The sequence below is a fragment of the Callorhinus ursinus genome, unplaced genomic scaffold (assembly GCF_003265705.2).
Source record: "Callorhinus ursinus isolate GAN/ISIS: 27379988/994484 unplaced genomic scaffold, GSC_fseal_2.0 scaffold63, whole genome shotgun sequence".
Taxonomy (NCBI): domain Eukaryota; kingdom Metazoa; phylum Chordata; class Mammalia; order Carnivora; family Otariidae; genus Callorhinus; species Callorhinus ursinus.
In genome coordinates, this window is record NW_027397125.1 from 103,250 (window position 1) to 115,513 (window position 12,264).

Consider the following 12,264-nt stretch of genomic DNA (forward strand, 5'->3'; position numbering starts at 1 on the left):
TATTTATTTATTTATTTATTTATTTATTTATTTATTTATTTATTTATGAATGACATAGAACACGAGTAGAGGGGAGAGGGAGAAAGCCCCCAACATGGGGCTTGATCCCAGGACCCTGAGATCATGGCCTGAGCCGAAGGTAGACGCTTAACTGACTGAGCCATCTAGGCATCCCTTATCTAGTTTTAAATGTTGGCAACTAAACAGCAACAAAATTCTTTTTTAAGTCATAAAGGCCAGTATTAGGTAGGCTGCATGATGCCAGTTCATAACTTTTGCTCTAACTTACCATCTTTTCTCCTATACCTTTTTCTGCAGTATGAATAATTGCCTTGAATAATTTCCATATTTACCTCTTCTATTTATCCTTAAGAACCTACAGACTATAAAGTCTTTAAGTGAGCACTTCTCAACCTAGTTAGGTATCTTGGCTCTGAACACCTTTGGAGTAATTTCAGATACACTGTGCTTATGTCACTACAGCACTACCTCATTGTGTTGTAATCATTGATTTTCTTCCTGGTCTGCATCCCCAGTAAAGTGTAAGCTTCTCAGAGCAGGACCCCCCTCCCTTTCCATACACGCTGAGTTTTTAGGAATGAAAATTACTTTCCTGGAAATTGTCTTGGAACCAAATCCATTAAATCAGTTGGTGCTTTTAATCATCTTTAGATATTCCCCGTTTTGAGCCTCAAAGATAGTAGTTTCCTTAATTTTGAAGGGAAAGAGAGAGTATTCACTGGAAAATAGACATGCAGTACCATCCTGTGGTCCAATGTTGTATATGGCCCAATATATATGGACATTAGTTAATGCGTAATAATATTTTCTTTGTTCAAATTTAAAATACAGACTGTGGACATTCATAAAGAGAAAGTGGCTCGGAGAGAGATTGGTATTTTGACAACAAATAAGAATACATCAAGAACTCACAAAATAATAGCACCTGCAAATATGGAGCGTCCTGTAAGGTACATTCGGAAACCTATTGACTATACAGTTCTGGATGATGTGGGCCATGGTGTCAAGGTAAGCATTTTTATATTGTGTTAACTTGAAATAATTTATCCGGTAAATATTTTGGATAGGAAATAGGGTAATAAAAATAATTTTAATAGATTCTCTTAGCTGGTAACTAGCATTACAGTTTTCAAAGAACATTTATTTGATAATAATTATACTAAACTTGAGGCAGAATTTTATCTGTGAAATAGGTTGTATTCAAGAAGACAATAAAACTTAACATGCTATTTATTCATCAATTAAGCCATTTGAGTCCTAGACTAATATTACAAATTTTATTTTGAATTCCATGTCTTACTACTGAATGAATATTTAAAATCGTATGCTTTTTTACAGAGTTGGTTTAGAAAATAATTTGTAAATACTTTAAACCTTTTATTTCAAAATATGTATATGTGTTAGTGCATCTCTGTAGATGTGGCTATAGTTCCAGCAACTTATGAAGAATAAAAAATTGTATTTCGTTTTGTGTACCACCCCCTTCCCTTCCCCTTCCCCTGCTGCGGCAGGCTTTTAGGAAAGAGATTATTTGTTGCCCATGTTAATTTAGTTGCTCTTGAAGGATATCAGTAGCCTGTCAACTTCTTAGGCGTTTGTGGTCATTTTGCAAACATCCCGAATGACCTGAATTCTTCTTACCCATTTCTGCTCAGGATAAACAATTCCTTTTAAATTTGGTAGTCCCTTTTCTAGAGGACCATTATTTGATTTTATTCTGGTTTTCAGAATTTTTATAATAAATTTTTAGGAATCAGCTAGAATCTCGAAGCTTTCCCTAACTGGCTGATTTGACAGATGCTATTGCTGGATCTGTTGCATTCTGAATTATTTGGGGGTTCCCGATCAAGAAGGGAGTATAGCTGACTGACAATACTGACTTTTATTCTACTCTCCTTGGACATTATTGGAATCTCCCCTTTACTGTCATGCTTGGAAGCTAGATGTAAAGTTGGAACACTGCAAATGTAGAGGAGGCTACTTGTTTGTTTCTTATATTTTTACCCAGGGGATGTGGCTAGGCTTGTAAAACAGCTTAAATTCAGTTTATGATTTCTCAGAAAGATCATTGCCAGCTTAATTAAGTATTTCTAGAGCACAGTTAGAGATATGTGAAGGTTAGAAATTTGGATAGTAATGAACAAATGCTAGGGCCAAAATTATGAGAAGGAAAAGAGAGAAGCTATACTTAGCTATAGTTCTAGAATTATTTTCTTATGTTTTGTCTACCACTTTTCTATTTAGAAGTTTGTTTTTCTACTGATTGATAAGAGTTCTTTTTTCTGTTAAGGAAATGAGCTTCTTATATATTGGCAGATATTTCTTCATACTGTTGTTTGGCTTTTGACTTTGATGTTTGGGTATTTTAAAAAATATATACAGATTAAAAAATTGTATCCAAATATAGTATTTCTTCTTAAAGCTGCCAAGTTTCATGTTAAGGTTGCTACACTCCGAAATTAATATTCCATCATATTTTCTTTTGTGATGTAAATTTCGGGGTTTTGTTATTTGTATTATTTAAATAATATTTATTATGTTAAAGCATTTTATGCTTTGAAATAGATGGTTACACATAAGTTTGGTAGGAATTAAAAATATGGAAACAATATCTTAAGATATGTCTGGTTTGACTTTTGGAAACAGTAAGATATGGATAAGAGAATCCTAGCGTAAGGAAACTACCAGAATATATACATGAAGGAGAATGTAAAGAAGATGAACTTTATAAGAGAGCACAAGTTTTCAGAGTAAGATATAGACTAGAGAAGACCTGAATACTTAGTAGAGACATTTAAATTTTTTTTTAAAGATTTTATTTTTTTGAGAGAGAGAGAGAGAGCAAAAGCGGGGGTGGGGACGTGGGGAGGGGCAGAAGGAGAGGGAGAAGCAGACTCCCTGCTGAGCAGGGAGCCCAGCAGACCCTGGGATCATGACCTGAGCTGAAGGCAGATGCTTAACTGAGCCACCCAGGCACCCCTAAATTAATTTTTAATTAACAGCTTTATAGCCTGGTTCATAATTTACAAAGGACTGACTTTCAATGTATGTGTTTTTAAGCCTCAAAAAGACCATGCGATCTAGGATTTGTTACATTTTATTAGTAGAGAAACTAAAGCTTTACCAAATGTATATAAGAATGTATTTTTTCAAGGTTTCACTTGTATTAAACAAAGGAGTAAGCTAATGAATCATATGTCAAAGAAAGGATTGGCTGGCCTTTTAGACTTTCAGCACCTGTGGTATACAAAGCTTATGATTTACTTAGGGCCAGAAGATAGGGAGGAATCAAAGAGAATTCTATCGTTTTAAACCTAAGATTCCAGGGAAATGGTAAAGGGGCTCATCCATAAATGTAAATGTTAAAGAAATGAAGTGAGATCTTAAGAAAATAAAAGTCTAGTTTGGATGTGTTTTGGGGATATTTAAGTGGAATAATCTTGTAGGTCGCTAACAATTACAGTATTTTAAGCTGTAAGATACAGAGATTATTTTCTTCTAAAACTGAAACTCAAACATGTCTGTATACATAAATACACGCTTGATAGAGGAGGCGGAGCTCCATATAAGGTTAAAGGTTACACCATTGCGTAGTAGCAGAGTTCAGCTAGGAATTTTTTTTTTTTAAAGATTTTATTTATTTAACAGAGGGAGACACAGTGAGAGCGGGAACACAAGCAGAGGGAGTGGGAGAGGGAGAAGCAGGCCAAGTTTAGACTAGGATAGTATTTGGTGTATTATAATGCTATCACATTAGTATATCTTATTTCCAAGGATAATGTTATTCAGGTTTACAGTTTCTAAATCCAGGTGTGATATGTAGCAGCTAGGTAGGATTCCAGACATTGATAAAAACGAGCAATATCATTCTAAACATATTAACACCAAAATTCTGGCATAATTTCTGGAAATGAGAATATATCTAAGACAAAGTACATTCCTCCTTTGGTTGACTTTCTTAATGTTGTCTTTATGGTCACCTGAAAAATGATAGATTCATATTTAGAAGGGCAAGTGTTAAAGAATATATACAAGGTTAGACTCTATGACCTAAAGATATTTCTTAAGTGGCGTAGTACGAGTAGTGATGCTTTAGGATTATACACAGTATTTCATATTATTTATAGTACATTATTACTTCAAGTATAGGCTAGTCATCTTTCATAGAAGTAGCTTTTAGGATCAAAGCAATCATTCTTCAGTTTTGAATATTAGCTAAACTGGTTCAGAAGAAAACTTGGAACTAAAGTAACCTATAGCTTCCTGCTACTGTTGGCCTGCTCAGATTTAGATTCATAAGTTACAAATGAGAGGGTTTCTAGACCCTGTTTGTTTATGCCTTAGTTAGAATCTGGCTAAGCTGCTACTGTGCATCGTGTTTTGTTTTGTTTTGTTTTGTTTTAAACACCAAGGTGCTAGGTCCTTTTCTGAATTTGGAAGCAACATGTGGTTTTGAATTTTAACATTTACAGTTTTATCAGTTTTTAAAATACTATATTACCAGTCATCTGATGAATACTTTACTTGTTCAGTAAAGCCTTAGGTCTTGTGCACTGATGTCTTAAAGTAGCCTTACATTGAGTGTGTTAGGTGTTTCTGTTTAAATCGGTGTTTATCATCTGTGATTCAATTGGATTAGTTTCATAGGATGAAATACTGACCCAAGACATTATTGGACTTGCATGAGATTGGCATAATTAAGTGGTGGTTTCCTTATGAATATATTCTTTTGAAAAATATTTGATACACGTGAATATTTCCCTACTGCTTATGGATACTTTTTTCTTTATAAAATATTTGAAATATGGCTGGGTAAAAGCTTATCAACATGAATTGAATAACTATAAATGTAAACGTGTCCTATCAGATATAATTTATTTAGAATTAATTTCTACTTTTTCCCCCCTTTTTTTTGCCAACGTAAAGTGGCTAAAAGCCAAGGTAAGAGATACTACTTATCATCTGATCCACAGTATTCCCTCTATACTGATAGAGGCTGCCGAGCCACTAAAATTTGAAAACTCTTCCTATGTCTGTCTGCTTTTTTCCCATAGGATTTATGTAGAGTAAATAAACTCAGTTCAAATCAGCAACGTAGCTTGGATGTGTTAATATATCAAAAGATATATTGACATCTGCATTTATATAGGAACATTAATTTTGCTAACATTTATTGCTTTGCTCATTTTTTGATAGTTGCCTTGCTTTTATTGACTTACAATTAGGAGGTTTTCCAGACATATATGACTTTGTTACTGAATTGTTAAGATAAAGATGAGTTTTATCTTAATGAATATTTTAGCAAGTTGACACTGAGATTTGTAGTTTTTATTAATGTACATGTCTAAAAAATTTTGGGAAATCCAGTATTTGAATGCAGATAAGTTGGAGCTCAGTGAACATGTTTAACAATAAAATAATGTAGAGAATCCAATAATCACACCTGTATTTGCCATAAATTGGTATGAATAGCACAAGATAATAGGAGAAAAGCCAAGCGCAAGTGGTTTCTTGACTTTTTAAAATGTAGTACCAAAGTCTGTTATTAAAACTGTCTGGGAATCCTTACTTCACATTCTGATATTAAAAAAATAATAATACATGGTGTCAAAACACCAACAGAACAATTTGATATAAAAATAAAGGCTTTTCTTTCCACATTTTAGCATGGAAATAACCAGCCTGCAAGAACTGGCACGCTGTCGAGAACAAATCCTCCTACTCAGAAACCACCAAGCCCTCCCATGTCAGGCCGGGGAACATTGGGGTAAGAATTCAACTACATTTTACAAGAAAATCTATATGCAAAAGAAAAAGATGTTTCTGTGACTTAAGTAAGCGTATGGGTCCTTGCTGTGGGACCCTCTCAATGTGAACTACCTTTTACAAATTAATTTTGGTTCTTATTTCCTTGAACAGAATCCAAAATGAATCTGTGTGTTTTATAATATTCTCTATAGAAGTCTGTACTAGAAAGGTTCTTTTGTATATGTGTAAATAAGCATTATTTATTTTTTTAATCTTCTAATTAATTTTTTTGGGAAACAAATAAGTCTAGCCCAAGTTTATTTCTAATGAAATCGCCAGAGGATTCCATATGCTTTCACATGTGTTAACAATATTCATATTGCAGGACTTTAAATAAGCGGTGTATTTTATGTAGTTCGGCTTCATAGCCTGCAGATCTTTTTGGCACCTGAAACTTAGGGACTCTACCTGGAGTACTCTTGACTTTCTGCTGGTAATCTGAGGGTCCTTCATACTTGAGCTTTGGGGGTAGGCCAGTTGGAGAAATAGAAAAGATAACAGTTGATGGCTTCTTCCTTCTCAGTTCTCAGTGCAATAAAAATATTGAATATTGGTAAGACATTTCTGAAAGTTTATTCATCTTAACACAGGAAGGCGAATAGTAGATTTCTCGTGTTTGGTAGAGGGGTGAGGAATCATTATTTTATAGTAACAGGGATTAATAATTAACATTTGTACTGCATCTTAGTTTCTATTTTCATACTGTAAATCCCTAGCCCCTGAAAAAAAAAATACGAAGTTATTAAATAGAAAAGTTAAAACCATTTATTGAGAAATTTATGGCATTACATAGGATCAGAATGTATTCATTCGTATATTTCTACACTGAGGTAGGAATAAATTGCAGGGGAGATACTTCATTTTTTTAAAAAAAATTATTTATTTATTTATTTGAGAGAGAGGGAGAGAATGAGAGATAGAGAGCGCGAGAGGGAAGAGGGTCAGAGGGAGAAGCCGACTCCCCACTGAGCAGGGAGCCCGATGCGGGACTTGATCCCGGGACTCCAGGATCATGACCTGAGGCAAAGGCAGTCGCTTAACCAACTGAGCTACCCAGGTGCCCGAGTTACTTCATTTTTATAATGTACAAGGACAGTGGCTTGTGGGTCACTGAGCTGGGAATAATGTATAATTCAAAGTTGAATATTACTGAGCATTTAAAAAATTACAGTCATTATTTTTAGAAATAAGGTTAGAAGTTTTAAATCACCCTTTCCTATGGTTTTAATAAGAAAACGTAACAAACTTTAGTTTTTGTGTATAGTAACAAAATTTATATACAAAAATTTAAGGTTTTTTTAAAAAGATTTTGTTTATTTAGTTGACAGAGAGAGAGCAGGAACACAAGTAGGGGGAGTGGGAGAGGGAGAAGCAGGCGTCCCGTGGAGCAGAGAGCCCGATGTGGGGCTCGATCCCAGGACGCTGGAATCATGACCTGAGCTGAAGGCAGACGCTTAACGACTGAGCCACCCAGGCGCCCTAAGATTTTTTTTTTTAAACAAAAGTTATTATTACAAATTAAAGAAAAAAAAACTTGTGTTATACTTGGTTACAAAGAGACAATCACAGATTTAGGGGAAAATACCATTTAATCTTTCTTATTCATTATTCCTTTCTTATTCATTATTCCTTTCTCTGTTATGCTTCTTTAGACGAAATACTCCTTACAAAACCCTGGAACCTGTTAAACCCCCAACAGTTCCTAATGACTACATGACAAGTCCTGCTAGGCTCGGAAGTCAGCATAGTCCAGGCAGGACAGCTTCTTTAAACCAGCGACCAAGGACACACAGGTAAACCTTCAGGTTGAGTCTTTGAATATCTGCAAGTGGGGGTGGTTGACTGGTGACAAACTCCTATAAAGTTGCCGAGTAAAGTATTGCTCTAATGCTAATACAGAATATAAAAGATGGGTAATAATATTGTATGTTTCTATAAATAAATTTATGCCATAATTCCTGTTCTTTAGGTTTTAAGTAAGTTTGTACTAATTGCAGATTTGCCACTATGTTGTTGTTGGTTTTTTTTTTAAGATTTTGTTTTTCATTTGAGAGAGAGAGAGAGAGAGCATAAGAGGGGGGAGGGTCAGAAGAAGAAGCAGACTCCCTGCTGAGCAGGGAGCCCAACACAGAACTCCATCCCAGGACTCCAGGATCACGACCTGAGCTGAAGGCAGTCGCTTAACCAACTGAGCCACCTAGGCTCCCATGTTTTCTTTTTGATGGAGGTATAAATGTATATTTGGATCAAGGCCCAAGAATGTTTTTTAGAGCAGTTATTTAAAAAAGATCAAGGCAACCACTCTTAAATATTTTTGGATAAAAGATGAAATATCAGAAATTATACAACATGATTTAAACTTTATGAGGTTGGAAGAAAAAAGACCTTAAATCTGAGGAAGAATTTAAGAGAGTTGATAGACTAGAATATCTAAGTTGTTTAAAAAAAAGTTCTAGAAATTACCTCCCCAGTGGATTTTTTAAAAACTTGATTATGGAGCACGATGTACATTCAGAAAAGCACACAGTTTATTAAATATACAACTTGATGGTTTAATACGAATTGAATATACCCACGTAACCATCCCCAGATCAGAAAATGAAATACTACCAGCAACCCCGAAGGTTCCCCTTAGGTACTTTCCCAGTTATAGCCTCTATTTTCTTTTCCCCAGAAGTAGCCACTCCATGTTTGGGTACTTTTATAAAGTCCAACAAATTTATTGTATAGCAATAGCTTAACTTTATAGCTTTATTTTATTCTTCAGTTTTATCTATCACTTAGTAACTTGGCAAGGGACCTCTCTTTACCTTGACTTTTAGGTTGGTATATTAGAGAAATTTAGCAAAATCATTTTGGGGGATTCAATTAAGTAGGGGTATGTCAAGCCTCTTAGGTTCTATGTAATGGAAATTTGTTGTTACTGCTACTGTTAGTAAATAAATTATTATATTGATATCTGCAGTTACTGTAACAGGTCAGGTTCATTGAGGACCAAATTCTTTTGTGTGTGTTCATTTTTGAATAATAAAGCATGGTTTTTCTCTCTAGTGGAAGTATTAATAGTTTAATCATATACAACAACCACTTACTAAGAGTTACTTCATTAGGTACAGGGACATGCCCATAAGATATAGTTTAATTTTCTAGAAGCTCATTCTGTTTTAATAAAAGGCCAGATTGTTAATATTTTAGGATTTGTGGGCCATATGGTCTCTTGCAATTACTCAGCTCTGTCATTGCAGCATGGAAGCAGCATGGACAACACATAAATGAATGAGCATGGCTGCATTCCAGTAAAACTTTGCATATGGAACTGAAATTTGAATTTCATATAATTTTAATGTATCATAAAGTATTATTCCTCTTTCAGTTTTTTTCAACTATTTAAAAATTACGAGAATATTCTTGGCTCACAGGTTGTAAAAATTGGATCAGGGGCCAGATTTGGCTGTAATTTTCTAACCCCCTTGTGAGAAACAGGACATATAAACCAATAATTGTAGAAGAGCATAGTAAGTACAAAAACTTCCTATGTCTGTGATGCAGTGCTGGGACAAAACAGGATATTGATCACCTGGCTTGAGGGAGTAGGGAGGCCTTCACATTCAAGCAATTTATGGCATATAAACAGCTTGTTCTCTTTTTCTTTTTCTTCCATTAACATATGATAATGTAATTATAGAATAATCATATTGGAGAAAAACTTTTATTAAACAGTGCAAGTTTTGCTCTCTTCAGTTTCTGGGCCTGTTGATTTTAAAGTCAATATTGAGCCTAAGGTTACACATGCACATATATACTTGTGTATACACGTACATGCACATGTTACTAAAACAACTGGATAGTGTGAGGTTGTATGCCTAAAGGGACAGTAAATCCACAGGAATTAGAATAGTAAGGAATTGGTTAGAGTTTAACAGTATCGACTCTACAAATGCCCCATGCTGAAGCGTCACTTTTTTTTGTTGTTGGTTTGCTTGCTCGTTTTCCAGAAAGTTTCCCTGTCTTACCACCATTCTTTGAGATGGGATGGAGATTTTGGTACTAATTCCAGACTAAAACTGGTTACAGTTTTTATTAACTTCTGTAACATCTTGAACATTTTCTTTTGTGGCATCCATCATGGTATTTTTTAATGTCTATTTTCCCATTCTCAGCTGTGAGCTCCATGGCAACATGGTTCATGTCTGCTTTAGTTACTGCTCTTCATAGTAGGTTTTAAATAAACTTTTGTTGGATCATTATACTATGAGATTTTATTGGTCATTCATTTCTCAATAGGATGATCTCTTCTGATGGTTCTGTGTGCTATGTTAGGACTGCACTGATTTCCAGTAGTTTGAGAAGTAGAGTAAAACACAACCACGTTAAGCATTAGGGCTAAGATTGTATTGAATACTTCTTATAAACTTTTTGTTTTGTATATTTAACACACACATAAAAGGAGTATTGAGTGGCTTTGAATTTGTCTTTGGATAAATGTCTAGAATGGCTTTTTTCAAACTTGTTTCTTGGCAGCGGAAGCAGTGGAGGGAGTGGAAGCCGAGAAAACAGTGGAAGCAGCAGTATTGGCATTCCGATCGCCGTGCCCACACCGTCACCGCCCACTGTTGGACCAGGTGTGTTGCATGTTGACCTGTTTTAATATGTGCTGGAATTCATGAGCTTTATTATGAAAGTCTGAAACAGTTACATTAGATAAAATTTACTTAGGAAATTTATGTGATTGTTGCTAGAAGAAATGCTAACAACAAATTTAAGAACATTTTTAGGGAGACTTTCACAGAGACTTTAGGATTTTGCTAGCTCTTTTTTCTTACATACAAATATCCAAAGCATATTACATAACATTATTAAATAGTTTTTTGGCCATTTTGCTCTGGAAATACTTGCCTTGGGCACTAGTCAGGAATGCTTTTTCCTATTTCAAGAGCAAACCAGTATTGTGATACTTGAAAGGCTGAATGTCTTTAATGTGAATTATATACCAGTGAGTTTTTTGTTGTTGTTACTGTTTTTTAATACCAGTGAGTTGACGTCTCTTTGTAGGCTGTTGTCTCAACTCTGGAGGTAGCTTTTCTGTGACTTTGCTGTATTTACATATAATATTCCATACATATTTTAATAAAATGCTATGAATATAAAATGGGATTAAAATTGGAAAAGTGTTTTACTCTTTAGATTATAGAAAAATTTAAGAAATCATTGCAGAACATTAAATTAGTCCCTTGATTTTTTTAGTAAATGAAATGAATACTTTATAGTGTTAAAAAATACATATTTAGTAATCAAACTGTTAGGAAAAATTCTTAGCTTCTCAAGGAGGTTGTTGAAAAAGGAGAAAAAGCTGCTTATAAAAATGGCGTATTTTACAGTTAATGCAGGTATGAACTCAATGTCCTTTTTACCTAGTAAAATGAATTCATATTCAGTTGGACATGCTTTACATATGGGTGTCTTTTTTTTTTTCCTTTCCAAAACTTTGTATTTTCTTACTGTTTCAGAATGTTTAGTTTTCTTTCTTGTCCTCTGACCTGAATTATAAACTATTTTATTAGAAAACATTTCTGTCCCTCCTCCTTCTGGAGCTCCACCAGCACCACCTCTTCCACCACTTCTCCCTGTGAACACTGTGATAGGTGAGATTGCATAACCACTGGAGTGATTTAACTTACTGTTCGTAATTCATAATAAACTCCTCTGTTAGACTGCTAGCTTTTATAGTTGTTAGGTTGTAGGTGGTAATACAAAGGTTAAAGTGTTAATCTAATTTACACTAATTTCTTCTGGTGAAAGGCCTCTGAGGTTACACAGTTAAATATAAAATCACATTCTCTGAAATGTGAAATGTTTTTATGCTTAATTTGTAACCAATTTAATATGGTTTGTATTTGTTGCTTGTTTTGATTTTTTTAAGGAAAATTATAGCAGTGATTGTTCAAAAAGATATTTTAAAATAAGTAATGTAATATTTTTTTACGTGAAACTTCATTTGGAACTCCCTGGTGTATACAGTCAAAGGATTGGGGTGAAGATGGGGGACAGGAGGAATTTAGATGGAAAAGAAAATGAGGTGTGGTTGTGGGGTGCTCCTGAGGCTTTCCTGTGGATCACAGTATGAAAAACTCTGATATAGCTCAGTACTTTTGGCATCTGGGATGCCAAGAAGTTTTTTTTTTTTCTTAATCAGTTACATTTAAATTGTTCCTAAATCGGAGGTGACTGGATTGAACATATTAGGAATTCAGAATACACACATAGGATGAAACCATTCAGCCTAGAAATATACAAGAGCAATAATCCAGATAGAAATGGATAATGAAATGTTTCAAATGACAGCTGAGTTTCAGTTTGGGTGAAATATAGCTGTCTAGCCACATCTTTTCAAAACATTGAAAAAGGGGCAAATGGAGATAATAAAAAGAAGACCCT

At 34.5% G+C, this 12,264-nt stretch overlaps 1 protein-coding gene across 9 annotated transcripts in view; it reads left to right on the forward strand.

Moving 5' to 3' along the window:
* Positions 1-12,264, forward strand: part of ABI1 (abl interactor 1) — a 127,112-nt gene that overhangs the window by 99,083 nt on the left and 15,765 nt on the right. For 4 of the 9 annotated variants that reach the window (XM_073885572.1, XM_025892005.2, XM_025892001.2 and 1 more), the window contains 5 exons: positions 853-1,029; positions 4,948-4,962; positions 5,688-5,788; positions 7,482-7,622; positions 10,351-10,451. In XM_073885572.1, coding sequence (XP_073741673.1) covers positions 853-1,029; positions 4,948-4,962; positions 5,688-5,788; positions 7,482-7,622; positions 10,351-10,451 — 535 coding nt within the window. Of the gene's footprint in view, positions 1-852; positions 1,030-4,947; positions 4,963-5,687; positions 5,789-7,481; positions 7,623-10,350; positions 10,452-11,390; positions 11,472-12,264 lie in introns of all 9 variants that reach the window. The other 5 variants (XM_025892007.2, XM_025891983.2, XM_025891986.2 and 2 more) reach the window with 2 other exon arrangements.